The sequence below is a fragment of the Nicotiana tomentosiformis genome, chromosome 1 (assembly GCF_000390325.3).
Source record: "Nicotiana tomentosiformis chromosome 1, ASM39032v3, whole genome shotgun sequence".
In the NCBI taxonomy this organism is placed as follows: domain Eukaryota; kingdom Viridiplantae; phylum Streptophyta; class Magnoliopsida; order Solanales; family Solanaceae; genus Nicotiana; species Nicotiana tomentosiformis.
Genome location: NC_090812.1, coordinates 1441818 through 1463147, shown reverse-complemented (window position 1 = coordinate 1463147; position 21330 = coordinate 1441818). Strand labels below are relative to the sequence as shown.

Here is a 21330-nt window from a genome sequence, read left to right as displayed (position 1 = left end):
ATTACTTAACAGATCAAGGGGTATTTTTAAAAGTTATGCTGATTGTAGGGGTAAATTTGGCCCGATAGTATAACGAAGGTTAAATATAGACAATATATGAAAGTAGAGGGGTATATTTGACCCTTTTCCCAAAGTAAAATCTATTTAAATGTAAGAGAATTTCCAGCGTTTTAGTATTCCTGAATCTTTAAATTCAAAAACAGTGCAATGTATTAGCAACCTAACCTGTATATACTAGCCTGAAACAATCATAGCACAAGCTTACAGACAACAGGGTCAAACAATGAGGTTAAAAGTTTTAAACTTGTCCATTGCCGTGTTTGCAAATGGCCTACCCCTTCTGTTCAAGACAATTCAAGCTTTGCTCGCAAATGGCATTTCTTTTTTATTCAAAGCTCTATCGCGATAACTAACAAGTGAAATATGGAGCGAATCACAACTCAGTTTTTCTTGCAGCAGTGTGTGTTGCTATGAAGACATACTAGATCATGTAACAGCAGTTTTCCAATTTCTTGTCTTTAATATTTATTGTCACAGAAGTACTCTGAATGAGGCAAAACACTATTGCTTATGCATGTTTGGTCAATAAAATAAATCAGTAGCCACAGGAATTAGACAATATTTTGACAACTTTGACATATCAAAACCATCACATCAAACCATACCAAGGCCCAAAAATCAGAAAATTACTAGTTTATACATTGATTGGTCGGATCATACAAACAAATTACAACTGAAAAAAGCATTGTTTTCATTAGAAAACAATGCAGCTTTTGCACTGGATTTACATCAGTCTCTTTAACATTAAAACAGAATGAACCGTGAGTTTTACTAGTTCACAAATTTCTAATTTGAACTTTAAAGGGCCTAAAAACAATTGGATCATACCAACAAATTACAACTGGGAAGAGAGCTTATCAGAATAGAAACTGATGTAGGTTTTGCATTAGCCTTTCATCAGTGTCATTATTGTTACAACAGAATTGCAGAAAGAGTTTCACTAGTTCACAATTCTACAGTAGAGAGCCTGAAAACAACTCTCCAAGGAGCTCACATTTCAGATTCAAACCCAATATTCCAAAATCCTTCAGGAGTTAAAGGAGGTGCATACCGGTATCGATGCCTTGAAACTCCATCATGATGCTCACACCGTAGGTTTTGCCTATTACCATTGGAGTCCTTATCTTCACCAGGAAGAACAGCATCATAAAACTTTTTACATTGCTGGCATTCGACCCCTTTTAAATTTTCTCGTTCAGCTTTCTTTCTCACAGGTTCAATGTATTTGAAGCCTGTCGCACCAGACCTGGTTGGAGGCAGCATTTGCTGCTTTTTAGGCCCATTATCTACATTCATGTCCTGAGTTTCATCATCTGAGTTTTCATTTTTTGTGTCTTTGGGATTTGGTTTCGGGTGATTCTGAACTTCATCCTTCATCACCTTTCCTAAGTTTCCTCTGACATTCTCCAGAGGAGTATCAAGAAAATCATCATGAGGATCAGGTCCAACTCGACTTTGATGCGACCTGGTATCCCTCCAATAAGAAACAGGACGCTTGGTACCAGCTGGTGGGCAAGATTTGACATTGGCAGGATTTTTAGGTGCAACAAGGGCACTTGAAATTGGAGGTGAGACAGAGTTGGATCTTGGGATCAGGCTAACTCCTTTATCATTGTCCAGTACTTCATGTTTGTCTTCTTGTTCAAAACCAGAAGCCTCGGGAACTTTATGTTTGACCTCTAATAAAGATGGCATAATTTGTTAGTTTAGCACAATTCCTTTTCCTATTCATTTGGAAATTAAATTAAGCTTAGAATTTGCTAAAACGGAGAGCTTCCTTGTGCATAGGCATATCTTCCGATATAGATAACGAGGAAGAAGGAAAAAGAAGTGGGCAATTACTAGGTGATTGATTACCAAGCATCTTTTCGGGGAGGAATCAAATAGAAGTCCCCTAGGCTAGGAATGACACAGCAAATGCATACATCATGTTGAATAGAGTGTAGAATTAGCTATATATCACAAGCATCCGGAGAGCAATAAGACTTACCACGTGAAGTTAAAGGACTCTGGTCATTCTGTAATGCACTTTGTTCTGATAATTTGCTTTGTAGGTGCATGTTCTCTGAAGTAAGACCATATCTTGCACATAGAAAGTTGTACTGTGATTTCAGACTTTTATAAGATGTAACCATATCCTTTCTTTTATTTTTCTCAGCCAACAACTCAGATTCTTTTGCTTGAATCAGATGGAGTAACTTACCATGTAATTCCATCCCCTCAGAGGAATCCTTGCTTCTCTCTCTCAGATTTGCCTGAAGCTTATCAATCTCTTCCTCCGAGTCTCTCAATTTGGCTAGTAATTTTTTTTTCTCCTTCTCAAGCTCTTCCAACTCCTGCCCTGTCTTTGACCTTTCTAAAGAATACAAATCTATCTGTTGAAGTAACTGATCATGCAACTTCCTTCTCTCCACCGCTTCAGACTTTTTATTCATGAGTTCTTTCTGCAGATCATAAACATCAGTCTCCAGATTCTTTGCTTTGGTCATAAGTAGTTGTTTCTCATTCTTGTACTGATTCAACAAATCCTCATTCTTCATAATTTCTGCGTCCAGCAACTGAACTTTGCTTAGTAAATTTTCTTGCATCTCCAGTCCTTTTTCTACTGCAGCTGTCTTATCTTTAAGTTCCTCTTTGAGTTTATCTACTCTTCTTTGTGTTGTTTCAAGCTCAGCAAGAAGTTTGTCCATCTTTTGTTCATATTCTTTTAGTTGCTTTTCTTTATATGCTGCTGAAGAAGTCTTTGATTGAGCCAACTGGACAAGCTTATTGTGTAACTCTAGTCCACCATCAACTTCCATCGACTTATTCTGGAGTTCTAACTGCAACCTACCAACTTCAAGCTCTGAACTCTGTTGTTTCTTCATAAGGAGGATAACTCTATCTTCAAGTTCTCTCTGTGGGTTCTCATATTTGCATACGAGTGGGGCTCTTGATTCAAGAAGCATACATGATCTCTGGATTGCTTCCCTTAAATTGTTTATTTCACTAGTTCTCTGTTTCAACTCATTTTGGAGTTCCTTAACATGATTAGCTGAGGACAATTCAGAATCCAACAATTTTGTTTTCTCCAATTTAAGAGACTGGTTTTCTTGAAGAATTTTCTGCTTTTCAAGTTGCATATTTTCCATCTGGAGCAACAGATCTTTTTCCTTTTCTTTCCAAGAAGTCTCTGCAGCGTTTCTTGCCTCGGAATATATTAGCTGCAAACTTTGAGATTTAGACTGGTAGTTTGGGAAGAGTTGACTGCAGAATATATACTCTATCTGAGAAATCCTATCTTTTGCTTCTTGGATAGTAGCAACAAGAATGGTACTAAGTCCAGAAACATACTTTGCATCAGCAATATTAGCAGGATATGCTGTCTGGGGAGACTGTTGTGTGTGCTCTGCCATATCTGGAAAAAAATACAAAATGAAATTCTGACATTCGCTATTGTGATTCAACAGCAAAAGAATCCCAATTACTTTACAGAAGGACTTCCCTCAATGAGCTTTACTGCCGTAGCAAAACACTAAATATTCCATATCAAACAATATGTAAATTTCAAGAACTATCTGCAAATCAATCTGTTAGAAAATAATTTCAAGACTTCCTCCAACCATGAAATTCCCCAATATAGATCTATATTCTACGGAGAGCTCCGAAAAGATGTTTTGTGTTTGCTAAGATGGAATACAATTTTCTGAAAATATTTTCCATGAGAAAGTCATTTTCTGGTGTTTTTGTTCCCAGAAACAAGGGCGATATCCAAAGTTGCAATAATTATAGGGGGGTTAAGCTGCTAAGCCATACTATAAAAGTTTGGGAGAGAGTGGTTGAAGTGAGGGTGAGGACCAGTGTGTCCATTTCTGAGACCCAATTCGGTTTCATGCCGGGGCGTTCGACTATGGAAGCCATTCACATTGTGAGGAGATTGGTGGAGCGGTACAGGGAGATAAAGAAGGACTTGCACAAGGTGTTCATTAACCTAGAGAAAGCATATGACAAAGTCCTGAGAGAGGTGATCTGGCGATGCTTGAAGGCTAAAGGGGTCCCAGAAGCCTACATTAAGGTGATTAAGGACATGTATGATGAAGCTAAAACTCGGGTTAGGGCAGCGGGAGGAGACTCAGAACACTTTCCGGTTATGATGGGGTTGCACCAGGGATCAGCTCTTAGTCCATTCCTATTTTCCTTGGTGATGGACGCATTGACGAGACAAATTTAAGGTGAGGTGCTATGGTGTATGTTATTTGTTGATGACATAGTTTTAATTGACGAGACGCGGGGTGGTGTTAACGAGAGGTTGGAGGTTTGGAGGTAGACCCTAAAGTCAAAGGGGTTCAAGTTGAGCAAGACCAAGACAGAATACTTGGAGTGCAAGTTCAGCAACGGTACCCAAGAAAGGGATATGGAGGTGAGGCTTGATACGCAAGTCATCCCCAAGAGAGGTAGTTTCAAGTATCTTGGATCTATAATACAAGGAAACGGGGAGATTGATAAAGATGTCACGCATCATATCGGAGCAGGATGGATGAAGTGGAGGCTCGCTTCCAGTGTCTTGTGTGATAAGAATGTGCCGCTGAGACTTAGAGGTAAGTTCTACAAAGTTGTAGTTAGACTGACTATGTTGTATGGAACAGAGTGTTGGCCGTTCAAGAACTCTCATACCCAAAAGCTAAAAGTAGTTGAGATGAGGATATTGAGGTGGATGTGTGAGCATATCCGGTTGGATAAGATTAGGAATGAAGTTATTAGGGAAAAGGTGGGAGTGGCCCCTGTGGAGGATAAGATGCGGAAAGCGAGGTTGAGATGGTTCGGGCATGTTAAGAGGAGGAGTATAGAAGTCCCAGTTAGAAGGTGCGAGTGGTTAGCCTCGGTGTGTAGCAGGAGGGGTAGAGGTAGGCCTAAGAAGTCTTGGGGAGAGGTTATTAAGCGGGACATGGCGCAACTGGAGCTGACTGAGGACATGGCCCTAGACAGGAGGGTGTGGAAGTCAAAGATTAGGGCAGAAGGTTCATAGGTAGTTGAGCGTTTCTCTTTTGTCTTACTCAATTCGCTAGTATTAGTGTTAGTATGATATCTTTTATTCATAGATGGTTATTACTACCTAGAGTTTGAATGCATTCTTGGATTCGATCTTATTTCATCATGTTGTTATGCCTGTTTGTTGCAATTACCTTTTCTTTTTAAGTCGTTCTCTAGCCGAAGGTCTATCGGAAACAGCCTCTCTGCCCTTCCAGGGTAGGGATAAGGTTGCGTACATCTTACCCTCCCCATACCCCACTTGTGGGAAACTACTGGGTTTGTTGTTGTTGTTGTTGTTGTTGTTGTGTTCCCAGAAATTTCCAATGAAAAAATTTCCATCAAAATGGTGACTTCCATTAGATATGGATGGAACATTGGGAGTCATTTCCATGTACAAATATTGCGACTCTTACTCCATATCACTTGCTCCAAACAACATTAGACTCTTAATATTCAAAAACTTTTATCAAAACTCTATCCAATTCTCAGACCATATTATCAATCTTTAATAATCACCAACCAAACACTAAAAAAAGTGAGAAAACCACTTGTATTTTAGGAAACCATTTTCCCTGAAGTTGATTTTCCTTCATACCAAAAACAACCTTACGAAGCATCCCTTGCTTGATCAGAACTTCCTTTATTTGATATATCCAAAAGTGCAAGGTTGAATTTTATTGCTTCAAGATATATCTACCATGCCAGCATCTGATAAACATGCATAGTTACAAATGCTGATAAAATGAAGATAACAAAAACCCAAAGGCCCACAGATAATTATGACAATTGTATTGCATGGATAGCCTTCTTTGATAAAATGTTTGTCATTTTCAAGGCAAAATGGATAGAAACTGCCCTAGCAAATATTGAAACACAAATTTGCATGACTCTCAACTTATTACCCTTCATTCCAGTTTCTACAAAAGTCACACAATTAAATAAATATTCCACTTGGTTATACTATCAGCAATAAGTAAGTATTCCATTTTACAGCATTATTCTATTTTACCTTCCTCCAGCAGCAATTTCAGATATTCGATTACCATATTACAGTTATGTAGCCATTAACACGTGATAAGCAAATCATATTTGAGGATTTATTTACGCAGTAGAAACAGACGTGTAGATTGCATTTCGATTCACAGATCGGATTTTAACATTAAATCTCAGCTCAAAAATGAATTAGGGCTTTTCTCGGTAATCTACAGAAGGAGAGAGAATTAATAGACAGAGAAGGGAACTTACAGCTCGGATTCGCCGGGAAAAGAGATCGTCGAGAATTTCGCCGGAGAGCGACGGAGATGAGAAAGCTTGTAGCGTTGGGGAAAGCGGTGTTAGCTTGCCGGAGAAGGAACTCTCTCTGAGTACAATTTTGAAATTGGAGCGGGAATTGTTTTTTGGGTTTGATTTTGGAGTCTATTCGATTGTTGTCCCTCCAACCCGATACAAAAGGGCTGGGTCCGTGGATATCAAATCTATTGGGCCGAAGTGCACAAATCGAAATTCAATTTTTTTTACAAGTTTATAGAGCCATCAATATGGGCTTGGCACGTTAGGGCAGCACAGTCCAGCCCGTAATTTAGCAGGGTTGGGCTAGAATTTTTGGAGCCCGTTTTAAAATGAAGCTTTTAAGCCCGGTCCGAGTAAACCTGTGGCCCGTGAGGTTTGACTGTGGCTGGGCCAGACCGGCCCGTGGGCCTAATAAAAATAGTTATTTAAAATATATAAATTATAAAATGTATACTGCCTCTAGCAATGGAAAGTCAAAATTTGGATCTTTACTTAGAGGAACCAAAACTTGATCTTGAGAAGTTTCAAGAGATGTATTGGAAGGACCATTATAGAAAATATCTCGATCTTTCAGTGATGGCGCGTGATGTACTTAGTTGTAACGACCCGACCGGTCGTTTTGAGTATCACAATCCCATTTCTCCATTTACTGCTCAATTTATGCCTTACAGTTGATTTATGACTTATCGGGTTAGTTGGTTCGGGTCCGGAAGAATTTCAAAGTGAAACGAGACACTTAGTCTCATAATTGAAAACTTAAGTTGAAAAAGTTGACAGTATATTCACTTATGTGTAAACGACCTCGGAATTGAATTTTGATGATTCCAATAGCTCTGTATGGTTATTTTGGACTTAGGAGCGTGTCCAAAAAATTATTTGGAGGTCCGTAGTAGATTTAGGCTTGAAATGGTAAAAGTTAAATTTTTGAAAAGTTTGACCGGGGGTTGATTTTCCGTTTCCGGAAATTGGAATAGGTCTGTTATGTCATTTATGACTTGCGTGCAAAATTTGAGGTCAATCGAACTTGATTCGATATGTTTCGGCATCGAATGTAAAAGTTGGAAATTTCATAATAGACTAAAGTTTCAAGTGAGTTCGCACAAGACCCAACTTTGAACGAGAATATTTACATATATATATATATATATATATATATATATATATATATATATATATATATATATATATATATATATATATATATATATATATATGGAGTTATGTGATGATATATCTACCTATCAAATGAAAGATCTTCGAGTCTAGTTTCTAACGCTTCAAATCGTTCGTCATTTGGACATTCCTACAAGAAGTTATGACCAAATTATCAAAGTCTAGAAAAATGTGATTTTGCGACCAATTCTGCGGTCGCAGAAGTAGTTATGCGACAGCAAAATGGTCGGAGACTGTCCAGTGAAGCCCAATCTGGGCATCGATTTTGCGGTGTATTTTGCGACCCGCATACCCATTCTGCGGTCCATTATGCGAACGCAGACCAGCTTTCGGAGGGTTAATTTTTCTACTTTCATTATCCATTTTGATAAATAGGCTTTGGGACTTATTTTGGGGCAAAAATCTGACCTTTTTAAAGAGAAGGGAGAGTGTTCTAGAGAAAGGAAGAAGCTCAAGTGCTTTGTTCATCAAGATCTTGTTCAAACTTTGAAATCCAACAAGGAAATATCACAAGATCTTCACCCAAAAAGGTAAGAATTTCTTCCCCCAATTCTTTAATTTTGATTTTTGGGATAAAAGATGGGAGATTAAGAGTATAATTTTTGGGTGTAAGAGTATCATGTATACATACACATACCAAGTATCATGTATACATACACATACCAATAAGTTTGTGGAAAGATTTTTGAGTTCAAATGGGTAAAGATTGGGTTGAAAATGGTAGAAATATTCATAGACTTTAGTTGAAGATTTGAGGGTCGAGTTGATGTCGGAATTTGGTAAAATTTATATGGTTGGACTCGTGGTTGGATGGGAGTTCATATTTTGTAACTTTTTCGGGTTCCAAGACGTGGGCCCCACGGGCAATTTTTGAGTTAAATTTCGGATTTTTATTGAAAGATTAGTATTTCCGTATAAAATTAATACAATAATTAGTATTGACTGAATCAAATTATTTATGGCTAGATTCGAGGCGTTTGGAGGACAATTCACGAGGCAAAGGCATACCGGAGTAAAAAATTACACGGTTTGAGGTAAGTAACACTTATAAACTTGGTTATGAGGGTATGAGTCACCGAATTTGGTATGATATAAATTGTTTGGAGGTAACACACACGATAGGTGACGAGCATGTGGTCATGCACCATATAAATTGTGTCTTGAATAAATCATGTGCAGTTGTAAGATTAAAGAATCATGTTATTATCTGAACATTCTCCACGTGTTCGAGAAATTGAGCTGAAGCTCCTAATAAAGATCATATTTAGGCTACGTGCCAATATTTTAGGACTCATGGGATCGTGTTACTGTTGAATTAATTGTTCTAAAATATACATTTCACACTCAGTAATATTTGTCCATTGTGAGGATATTTATGGGATTGAGCTGCGCAATGCAGCATGCCATAATGGCTTTATACATCATTATTATATGGATCGGGGCTGCCCGCCTGCAGCAGGCCTTATAGGCTTTACTATTATATGGATCGGGGTTGCCCGCCTGCAGCAGGCCTTATAGGATTTGTTATTATACGGATCGGGATTGCCCGCCTGCAGTAGGCCATATTGGTCTAAGAATAGTCTAAGAATACCCATCGTTATACTATTGGGTCATTTATACCCCTCCCATCATACTTTGGAACAAATATACTCTTATTTTGGATGGAGTGCCACGTGACAGCACCAGATTAAAACGACCCATTTTTTTTTTACCCGATCCGTTTTAAAAAAACCCACCACCCGATCCATTCTAAAATTCAGCTTTTTCAGTTTTTTTAAAGCATATATTTTGTAAAAATTGGAAAAAAAAAGAATTTACAAAATATATATTTTTAAGTTTTTTCAGTTTTTTTAAAGTATTGTTTTTGTAAAAATTGAAAAAAAAAATTGTAAAAACTGAAAAAAAACTAAAAAATATATATTTTGTAAAAACTAAAAGAAAAAAAATAGAATTTGCAAAATATATATTTTTCAGTTTTTTTTCCAGTTTTTACAATAAATATTTTTTTTGTAAAAACTAAAGAAAAAAAAGAATTTGCAAAATATTTTCTTTTTTTTAAACTAATGCATATGTAGTCCACTGCTTTAGGAGAGTTTTGTTTTTCAGTTTTTACAAAAAAAAAAAAAAAAATTCAGTTTTTACAAAAAATAATACTTTAAAAAAACTGAAAAAACTTAAAAATATATATTTTGCAAATTCCTTTCTTCTTTTTTTCCAATTTTTACAAAAATAAATTTTCAGTTTTTACAAAATATATGCTTTAAAAAAACTAAATTTTAAAACAGGTCAGGTGGTGAATTTTTTAAAACGGATCGGGTAAAAAAAATGGGTCGTTTTCATCTGGGGTTGCCACGTGGCACTCCATCCAAAATAAGGGTATATTTGTTCCAAAGTATGACGGGAGGGGTATAGATGACCCAATAGTATAACGAGGGGTATTATTAGACCATTTTCGAAAGTACAAGGGTATATTTGGCCCTTTGTCGTTATTATATGGATCGGGGCTGCCCGCCTGCAGCAGGCCTTATAGGTTTTACTATTATATGGATCGGGGTTACCCGCCTGCATCATGGCTTATAGGATTTGTTATTATACGGATCGGGATTGCCCGCCTGCAGTAGGCCATATTGGCTTTGTATTTACGCTTGGGCTAAAGGAGCCCCTCCGGAGTCTGTACACCCCCAGTGAGCGTATATGATCATATATATTCGGGATGGACTTCCCAGGGCATGGACTTGCCTTACTTGCTGATTATATATATATTTGGGATGGATTTCCCAAGGCATAGACTTGTCTTACTTATTTATATTATAATGGATTTATCTGGACATGGATCTTGTCTGTATCATTTGCATTTGGGGATAAATTACCCCAGGGCTGGATTGGCCTTATACGGTACTAAATGACTGACGGTCAGTCGATATGTATATATATACGGGTTGGAATATCCCTGGGTTGGATTGGCCGTAAACAGTACCGAGTGACCGGATAATTTATGACTAGTATTTACATGAGGTCTTTCTACTGAGATGTCATATTCCTCATATCATGCAGTATTGATCTATTTCACTTATACTGAGTTTGACAGTTAAACTTGAAAGCATGCCTACATTTCTGTAACATTAGTTCTACTGGACTGTACCTACGGAGCTCATCATTTCTTTCAGCCCAGAGGTTAGTCTTGTTACTTATTGAGTTAGTTGTACTCATACTACACTCTGCACCTCGTGTGCATATCCAGGTGCTCCCGGATACGACTGCTGTTAGAATTCGGAGTTCTTTCCGTTGGAGACTATGAAGGTAGCTGCTTGAAGACCGCAGACTTGATTCCCTTCATGTTTAGTTATTGTATTGTTCTATATTTCAGACAGTGATTTTTGCCAGTCAGACTTTGTATTCATTTAGATGCTCATGTACTCAGTGACACCGGGTTTTAGGAGTATTTATGTATGTATTTATGAATTTTCTTCCGCTAAATTTAATCACTTTGTTTTTAAACATAAAAGATATGGGAGTTTATTGAGATTGTCGGCTTGCCTAGTATGGAGATAGGCACCATCACGATAGGTGAGATTTTGGGTCGTGACATTAGTATTCCTATTACCACTGTAGCAACGGAATCAACATTTAGTATTGGTGGGCATGTTCTGACAAAGTAAAGAAGTTGCATCCATCATGAAAATGTCCAAACACTTATTACTACTCGAAATTGGCTGCACAACTTTCCCCAAACTCAAACTGGTAATTTTTTATATGAATTTGAATATTATTAATTTTTTAAATTTTATTATTCTAAATATTTAACTAATTAATATTGCATGTGAATTGTAGATGTAGATAAAAGATGTTAAGACAACCTTGTCACAAGCAGATTCAAATGTATTTGATGAAGATGATGTGTTAGATATCTCATAAGCATCATGGACGTTCTCTTGAATAGTTTGTTTTGAGTTTTGACTTTTAGTGAATGAAATATAGTCTTGTCTTTTACTTTTTAGTGTTTATTATGATATATTGGAACAATCTAAATAGTTATTAAGTTTTGCGAAATTTTTGCATAAGTTATTAGAACTTAAAGAAAAAATATAAAATTATATTTTTAAAAATGATGGACCGGCCTGTGGGGGCCACGACCCACATAGAGATGGGGTGGGCTGACCATTATAAGGCTCAAAATGGCGGGCTAGCCCCAACCCGTTAATTGCTAAAGCCAACGTGGGCTGGGATGGGCTAACCCGGTCCAACCCATATTGACAGCTCTGCAAGTTTACTTACTTCGGAACAACTTTAGATAAATAAGAATGAAGTTGCAAAAAAATTGTGTCGAAAATTGAAAATTTAATTTGAAGTTGATAGATCATATATATGATTAAATTTCAGTATTTTGTATACACTTCAACCACTTAGCCTATAGTATAGAACTAAGATTTAGATTTGTTAAAAAAAATTAAAAAGTGCCCTAGTTTTCTCATTCATAATTGGAATTGTTAAGTAGTAATAAGTTTCAAACTTTAATAAGATTTAGTTTCTTTAAAGGGGAAAAGACACGATTACCTATAAAAGTAAAACTATTTATCCTGATCTACCCATAAAAGAATTTTACCCATTAAATAATTACAATTCCCTACCCATTTAATAAACAAATAGAGTATCTCAAAATAACTACCCACGCTAATACCCTATTTATAAAAATGGAAAAGCTGCTCAAATTTGGCAGAATTTCACAAAAATTAGCACACAAAAATTAAGATTTCCACCAGCATCACATAATCGTTGTTGAAGATTTGAATATTGCAAGCCTGAAAAAATAGAGCGAAGATGTTGATTTCTCTTTCAAATTCGACTTTTTCTCCTTAAATTTTATAGAAATATCAATCTGTTAGAATTATAGCATCTGATTTGACTTTCGAAGATGCTGAAACTTTCGATGCTCAAATTCGCATCGTATTGTTCCGATTTTGATTTCACAGATTACAGAAGTTTAGCGCTCAAACTTCTGAATTTTTAACTGAAACTTTTGTTCTCAATTTGAAGATTTGGAGATCTGGAGGTTTGAATCATAACAGCTGATTTAAGTTCGAAAAATATCCTGTTAAAATTCAGTATTTGACGTCAACACTGTTGAAATTTGCATTGTCGAGATTCGGTTATTTACATAAAACAGTTATAACTTCAGATCTGTATAAGCATGGAAACTATACCAATTATGCTCCAACATAGTGGAGAATGGGATGATAACCATATTTTCATAAACTTTCATATTGGTGCAATTCTAATAAAGACCTATTAGAAATTTGAACAACTTCTTAGAGAGATTGCAAAGCAACTGCAAAAGGACAGTAACACGGTAGTTATTCGGTATGCTATTGCTCAAGTATATCCACCAATTACAATTTGCAGTGATATGAGTGTTAGTGTTCACATGAAATTGAAAAAATCAAGTGCAGGGATGACAACACTCCCACTATGTGTGTCGTTTGCTAAAAATACTATAGCTGCAAACACCTCCAGTTTTGACGTTCCTACAATTTCATCAAAAATTACACAATTTGAAAGTAGTGATATGATTAGTACTTTTGATGTGTAAGAAGGAGATGACACTGGTATAGAACTTGATGATGCAAATATCATAGCTGATCAATTTCATCAAAAAGTTAAAAAATAACAAATTTACAAAGACAAGAACTAGCTGGCTCTCGCTATGAAACAGTATGCCGTTAGAGAAAAATGTCAATATCGGGTTAATAAATCATGCCCAAGAAGGTTCATCTGCATTTTTTCAAGTAATAAAAAACTATGTGATACTTATATAGTCTATTAGGATTCTATATGAATATACTATGTGAGTATAGAATCATACTGGTTTGTCTGTGTTTTTTATCAGTAAAAGATGACATTGATATAGTATATCAGGATTCTATATGAGTATACTATGTGAATATAGAATTGTACTAGTTTGTATGTGTTTCTTTATCAGTAAAACATGATGCTGATATATATATATATATATATATGCGCTAAATCAGTACCTATGTGAGTATAAAATTGTACTGGTTTGTCTGTATTTTTTATCAGTAAAAGATGACACTGATATAGTATATCAGGATTCTAAATGAGTATACTATGTGAGTATAGAATTGTATTAGTTTGTGTGTGTGTGTTTATTATCAGTAAAACATGATACCGATATAGTATATATGTATGCTAAATCAGTATACTATGTGAGTATAGAATTGTACTGGTTTGTCTGTATTTTTTATTAGTAAAAGATGATACATATATAGTATATAAGTATGTTATATGAGTATACTATGTGAGTATAGAATTGTACTAGTTTATGTGTGTGCTTTTTTATCAGTAAAACATGATATCGATATAGTATATATGTATTTTAAATCAGTATACTATGTGAGTAGAATTTTACTGATTTATCTGTGTTTTTTATCAGTAAAAGATGAGCTGATATAGTATATAAGTATGATATATGAGTATACTATGTGAGTATAGAATTGTACTGGTTTGTGTGTGTTTTTTATCAGTAAAACATGATACATAACTATATTTGTATTATAAACAGCTATACCCTTGATTGCGTGGATGAAAGGTGTACTTGGAGACTTAAAGCATCAAGCCTACGAGCATCAAATCTTTTCAAAGTGACAGATTTCAATTATGTACACAGTTGTTTAAATGATAAGAGATTTTGTTCACAAAAGCAAGTTGTCTCCGCTTTTGTTGTAACTGTGGTACAAGATAAACTTGTTGACCCGAAAACTATATATACACCAACAGATATCCAGAGAGACATCCAAAAAGCATATTGTATGGACTTAAGCTACACGCAAGCATGGAGATCAAAACAAAAAAGCAATGCAACTATTGAGAGGAACACCAAGTGAATCATACAAGAAAATACTAACATATCTTTACATGTTAGAGTACGCTAACCCAGGATCAGTGACACGACTACACACTGAAGTATATGAGAGCTTCTTGTATGCATCCATAACTATATATACATCGATTAGAGCCTGGATCTATTGTAGGCCAACAATTATAGTTGATGGATGTTTTATAAAGTCAACGTATAGAGAGACCATACTCACGGCTTCCACGCAAGACGCAAAGGGTAAGAAAAATAGTTGTCTCAAAATCAGTATTGAATAATTGATGTACTTTACTATTTTAAAAATGCAATACAATTACATTCAGTTAAAGCAGCAAAAAAGATATTCAAATATCATATGATACCAATACGGTATACATGTATACCAACAGAGTATATAATTATTTTGCTATATACCTGCACCTACCTATGACTATACTACTATATAAAATGATATATTAATATTGTGTGTTGTAAATAATATTTTTTCCTTTGATTTTACGGGCCAAATTCTAACATTGCATATGCAATTGTTGATTCGGAAAACGATGCATCGTGGGAGTGGTTCTTTGTGCAATTGAGAGAAACCTATGGACAAAGAGAGGGAATGTGCATTGTATCAGACATGCATGATGGTATATGGAGAGCAACTTCAATTGTTTATCCAGAAGTCCCTCATTGTGCATGTATGTTCCATCTGTGGAACAACATAAAAACGAACTTCGGGAAGAGCCCCAAACAAATCAAAGAAGTATACTTTGCGTTAGCAAGAGCATACACTGTTGAAGAATTCAACAAGCATATAGCAGAGTTAGAAGTTATTGATAGTAGAGTGAAAACATACATGATAGATATTGGATATGATAAATGGTCCCGGGTATATTCCAAGGCAAATAGAACCATGACCACGACATCGAATATTGTTGAATCAGTAAATGTAGTAAACAAGCACGCAAGAGACCTCTCAGTTATGAATTTGCTTGACTTTATGACGACGTTGATTCAGAAATGAAATTACACCAATCGGAAGGATGCTGTGGAATCATTTATAAAGATCGGTGTAAAGAATGAAAAACTATTGGCAGATAATACTATCTTATCACAGACGATGACGGTATGTATTTTTAGAATCATAAAAGCACTGCATGTACTGTAGTTTTACTTCTGCACTTTAGAGATTTCAATAAACAATTGCATATTATTATTAAAAATACTATTACTTCATACAACTAATGATTGTTCTTAACTAAAATTATATTAGGTGTTGCCATTAACTCAATTCTTACATTTAGTAGTTGATGGCCAAACAAGAAATGTGGTGCGCCTACATGAAAAAAGAACTGCACTTGTGGAATGTTTCAGCTAGATGATATTCCATGTCCACATGCAATGGCAGTTATACAAAAAATTCCACATGGATTCATACAAGTATTGTTTAGATTACTACAACATAGACTACTTGCTGAAAACATATGAGATACCAGTAAAACCTCTGCCGGATGAAACAACGTGGTAAATTCCAGAACATGTCTCTTCGCAGGTGGTACTTCCACCAAAAGGAAAAATCAAACCAGGAAAGACCTAAAAAGAAGATAGGCATAGGAGGTTGGGAAGAAAATACAATTACATGTGCACTATGCGGGAAAAAAGGACACAACCAGAGAACGTGCCAAAATATTCCAAAGAGAGATTGATATAATGCTTCAATATTTTTATAGAACTCATATATCGTAGAATCATATCATTTGAATTGCAAAGAATAAAATGCACGTCTTGCATTAGATGTATATTTGGTATGGTGATTCTTTGCCAAATTACTTTTTGGCAAAAAATTTATATGGCTACTTGTGTTTTAAATAAGAATCTGTTTATTTGCTATTTTAGTATATAAAAGTGGGATGCATTTACATCTAGTTGATGCAGGAAAAAAGGCGCTAAAATATAATGTGATACCCAAGCGATATATCTGTATACTTTATTGGTATCAAAATATGTGCAAAAATAGAAGGGTGCCCCAAAGGCAACATATGTACATACATCGTTAACAAAGTGGGCACGCTTTGCATGTCATGTAAGTATTGAAGTATAACAAAATTGGAAGCCATTTACATGCAGTTACTGCAGGGGAAAAGGTACTCAAATACAATGTGATACCCAAATGGCATATTTGTATACCTTATTGGTATATAGTTGTATTGCACTAATATGGTTAAACCAAAATATGTGTAGAAATACAAGTGGTGCACCAAAAAAATACAACATCTATACATACTTCCTTAATAAAATGGGCACACTTTGACACTCATGTCAATATTGAAGTATAACAAAAAGGTACTCAAATACAATGTGATACATGAATGGTATATCTGTATACCGTATTGATATATAGTTGTATTGAACTAATATGGTTAAACCAAATATGTGCAGAAATACAAGTGGTCCACCAAAAACATGCAACATCTGTACATACTTCCTCAACAAAATGGGCACACTTTGCAACTCATGTCAATATTTAAGTATAACAAAAAGGTACTAAAATACAATATGATACCCGAATGGTATATTGTATACCTTATTGGTATACAGATGTATTGCACTAATATGGCTAAACCAAAATATGTGCAGAAATACAAGTGGTGCACCAAAAAAATGCAACATTTGTTCATACTTCCCCAACAAATTGGCACACTTTGCAACTCATGTCAGTATTCACATATAGTTGCTGCAGGAAAAAAGGTACTCAAATACAATGTGATACCCAAATGGTATATCTGTATACCTGATTGGTATATAGTTATACTGCACTAATATACCTGAACAAAAATCTTTGCAGAATAGAACTGGTGCAGCAATCCAAAATCTGCACAGAATTTCTTAGATTCAACTATAACTAAAAAATGCTCTCAATACAAATTCAAAACCAATTCGCTTTCTAAAAATATTTATTCTCATTCAAATCAATAGTCGCCTTGTTCTTCAACCAAATAGCAACATAGTTCCTCTTTTTCAATGTCGTAACTCCCTTAAAAATATACCTCTAAAAATAACTTCTGATGTTGTATTACAGTGAACTAACAATGCTCCTCCTACTACAAATGGCAGTAGGAGTAGGAACTAACAGTGCTCCTGTAACAAACCTGTTCTGCACTAATGGCTTGACTTCAAGTGATGAGAAAATTTTGTCTCCGAAAGGCACTACTAATAAACCAACAACTTTATTTGTAACGACCCAGCCGACTGTTTTGAGTATTACAGCCCCTTTCCTCTATTTACTGCTCAATTTATGCCTTACAGTTGATTTATGACTTATCAGGTTAGTTGGTTCGGGTTCGGAAGGATTTCAGAGTGAAATAAGATACTTAGTCTCATAATTAAAAACTTAAGTTGGAAACGTTGACCGGATAGTTACTTATGTATAAACGACCTCGGAATTGAATTCTGATGATTCCAATTGCTCCGTATGGTAATTTTGGACTTAGAAGCGTGTCCGAAAAATTATTTGGAGGTCCGTAGTGAAATTAGGCTTGAAACGGCGAAAGTCGAATTTTTGGAAAGATTGACTGGTGGTTGACTTTTTGATATCGGGGTCAAAATACGATTCTAGAAATAGGAATAGCTTCATTATGTCATTTATGATTTGTGTACAAAATTTGAAGTCATTCCAGGTTGATTTGTTGTGTTTCGGCACAAGATATGGAATTTAAAAGTTCAAAGTTCATAGATTTTGATTTGAGGTATGATTCGTCGTTTTTAGCGTTGTTTGATGTGATTTAAGGCTTCGACTAAGTTTGTATGATGTTTTAGGACCTGTTGGTGTATTTGGTTGAGGTCTCGGGGGCCTCGGGTAAGTTTCGGATGGTTATCGGGTTAGATTTTGGACTTGGAACTCTGCTGGAAATTTTCTGATGCACCATTTGGTTTCCTTCATCGCGTTCGCGAGTGGAGCCTCGCGTTCGCGAAGAGGAACTGAGAGGCTGGAAATATTTGCTCTTTGCGTTCAAGAAGAGAAGGACGCGTTCCTGAAGGGTGGACAAGGTGTGCATCGCGAACTCGAGAGGTGCTACGCATTCGCGAAGAAGAGAGGAAGCAGCTGAGGACCCCATGCAATTGGTCTATGCGTTCGCGTATGGGGTGTCGCATTCGCGTAGTGAGGGGGAAATGAAATATCACATTCGCGATTGGTTGAAAGCGTTCGCGTAGAAGGCATTGAGGCAGAGGTACTTTGTGCTTCGCGAACGCTAGGGTTATATCGCATTCGCAAAGGAGGAATTTGGACGGGAACAATTTTGCGCTTCGCGAACGCGAGGCACTGACCGCGTTCGCGAAGAAGAAAAGCCTAGGCATTGAGTTTAAGTTGTGAAAATTTTCTATTTTTGACAGATTGGAGCTCGGGAAGAGGCAATTTTCGAGAGTTTTTCAAGAAAAACAACGGGGTAAGTGTTCTTAACTTAATATTGGTTAAATTACCCGAATCTATGGTTGTTTTTAACATTTAATTGATGAATTAAGTTGGAAAAATTGCGAAAATCCTCTTGGTTTAATTTAAAGATTTGAGGGTCAAGTTGATGTCAGAATTTGATAAAATTGGTATGGTTGGACTCGTGGTTGAATGGGCATTCATATTTTGTAACTTTTGTCGGGTTCTGAGATATGGCCCCTACGGGCGATGTTTTAGTGTAATTTCGGATTTTGTGAAAAAATTAGTATTTTGATATGGAATTAATTCCTATAAATTGTGTGGACTGAATCAAATTTATTGTGGTTAGATTCAAGCCGTTCAGGAGTTGATACACGCAGAATGGGATTTCTGGAGTATTGTTTAGCTTACTCGGTATTGGATTCGTCTTGTTCGAGGTAAGTAACTCTTCTAATCTTGGAGCTAAGGGTATGAACCCTGAATATACGTATTATGTGAATTGTTGAAGGTGACGCACATGCTAGGTGACAGGCGTGTGGGTGTGCACCATAGAGATTATGATGTAATTGTTCCGTGGAATTTTGTAGTCAAATAATCTTGGCATTTTCCATGCAGTTTTATGTGTTAGGGAAATTGAGCTAAAAATCATATTAAAAATCATGTTGAGGCTATGTGTCAGTATTATTGGGACCCAGAGGTCATATTGCTGTGAATTATTTGTTTAAATTGAAGATTTATACACAGTCATATTCATTTCTTTACATATCATATCTCAGTCTCTGTTGCTATTTATTGATTCATCATATCATCATTTTGGGCTAGTTTCATGACATTTTGAGCCCGAGAGACTGGAGAAATTGATGACTGAGTGAGGCCGAGGGCCTGATTGTGAGAATAATTATGGGATCGGGATGCAAGCCGCAGCATGCCATATTGGCTTTATATACTTTATTATAGCACGTGAATTATTCGTGCAGATTACTTTATTATAGCTCGCACTCAGTAGGTACCTGCACTCAGTATTATAGCACGTGAGTTGTCCATGCAGCACGTGAATTGTTCGTGCAGATTATAGCGCTTGGGCTGAAGGAGCCCCTCTGAAGTTTGTACACACCCAGTGAGCGCAGGTACCTACTGAGTGCGAGTGCCGAGTGACTGAGGATTGAGTGACTAGTAGGACTGAGTGACTGGGAGGACTGAGTGAAATGATACCCTGAGAGTATGCATATGATTTTATCATTGAGTTGCATCGCATTGTCATGCACACATGACATACATGCATATAGATATATTTTTCTCATGTTGTACAGTATCACATCATTCATGATTTCTCACACATGTTGACAGTTGGGCATAGTGATGTATTCGTTTTACACGGGTTATCTGGAAAGAAAATAAAATATCTCATTTATTATTGAAAGGATTTTTGGAAAAATTACTGTTTTCAACTTACTCATATTTTTGGCAACTTCGGTAAACGATTTGGGTTTTTCACTGATGTACTTGAAAGGCAGAATTATTTTCAGAAATCATGATTCAGCTGAGAATTTTATATCTGGGTTACTCCTTTTATTACTTGCTTTATGTTGTTATGAATTGTTGTTGCTTATGGGAGTTGGACTCTGACCTTGGTACAAGCTCGTCACTACTTTCAACCTAAGGTTAGGTTTGTTACTTATTGAGTATATGGGGTCGGTTGTACTCATACTACACTTTTGCATCTTGCGTGCAAATATTGGATGCTAATATTGTTGTACTCGATGAGAGCTAGAATTGAAGACGTACCTATGTTCTGGTTGTAGTTGTCTCTTGTTCATGGTAGCCTTAGATTTATAAGAATCTGTTTATGTACATTTCGAACAGATGATGTATTTATATCATACCAGTTTTGTAAATTCTAATCTTAGAAGTTCATGATTTGTACTACTAGTTCTTGGGGAAATATGTTAGTTTTATCTATTTTCTTTTAATTAATTGCCTTATTAATTTCATTAAAATTAGATAGTTGGTAATTGGCTTACCTAGCGGGTTGGGTTAGGTGCCATCACGACTAGTTGGATTTTGGGTCGTGACAAGGTGGTATCAGAGCTCTAGGTTCATAGGTTCTACAAGTCATGAGCAAGTGTCTAGTAGAGTCTTGCGGATCGGTATGATGACGTCCATACTTATCTTCGAGAGGCTACAGGGCATTTAGGGTAATTTCACATCTTTCTTTCCTTATCGTGCGGAATTGATTCATCTTGAAATATAACTCTTTGAATTCCTTTCACGCATTCGTATGCGCACATGAGCGCTCAGTATCAGTTGTATATCACCGACTTGTTATTTCAGGGATGATGTGCGAGATGTGTATTCTGTGTTTTGGTAGTGGGCTAGTCTGGAGGACTTGAGGCCATGGTTGAACCGCAGCTTAAGCTCGGTAGCTTCAATTTTAACTTGTAAATTTGGACTCATATGTCCAGTAATGTCCCTACGAGGGGAATTTGTGGCTCGA

At 36.2% G+C, this 21330-nt stretch overlaps 1 protein-coding gene across 3 annotated transcripts; it reads right to left on the bottom strand.

Annotated features, from left to right (window-relative positions):
• Positions 1-727: 727 nt before the first annotated feature.
• On the bottom strand, positions 728-6497 carry LOC104088915 (protein gamma response 1). 3 transcript variants are annotated; one of them, XM_009593683.4, is made up of 4 exons: positions 6316-6491; positions 5666-5778; positions 2051-3457; positions 728-1739 (listed from the first exon to the last, which is right to left on the bottom strand). In XM_009593683.4, the coding sequence occupies exons 2-4, from the start codon at positions 5685-5687 to the stop codon at positions 1051-1053; spliced, it is 2118 nt and encodes a 705-aa protein (XP_009591978.1). In that variant the 5' UTR covers positions 5688-5778; positions 6316-6491; the 3' UTR covers positions 728-1050. The 3 variants fall into 3 exon arrangements, with proteins under 3 accessions (XP_009591978.1, XP_009591986.1, XP_018623857.1); XM_009593691.4 differs by lacking the exon at positions 5666-5778 and having other exon boundaries at positions 6316-6497; XM_018768341.3 differs by lacking the exons at positions 5666-5778; positions 6316-6491 and having other exon boundaries at positions 2051-3263; positions 3394-3457.
• Positions 6498-21330: the final 14833 nt, after the last annotated feature.

Bases quoted from the DNA above. Each gene is read 5' to 3' on its own strand.
- LOC104088915 (XM_009593683.4), bottom strand. From the start codon at position 5,687: ATGCTTCGTAAGGTTGTTTTTG. The intron at 3,458-5,665 runs GTATGAAGGAAA...ATTTTTTTCCAG, and splicing joins GCTTCGTAAGGTTGTTTTTG to ATATGGCAGAGCACACACAA. The intron at 1,740-2,050 runs GTAAGTCTTATT...CATCTTTATTAG, and splicing joins GAGTCCTTTAACTTCACGTG to AGGTCAAACATAAAGTTCCC.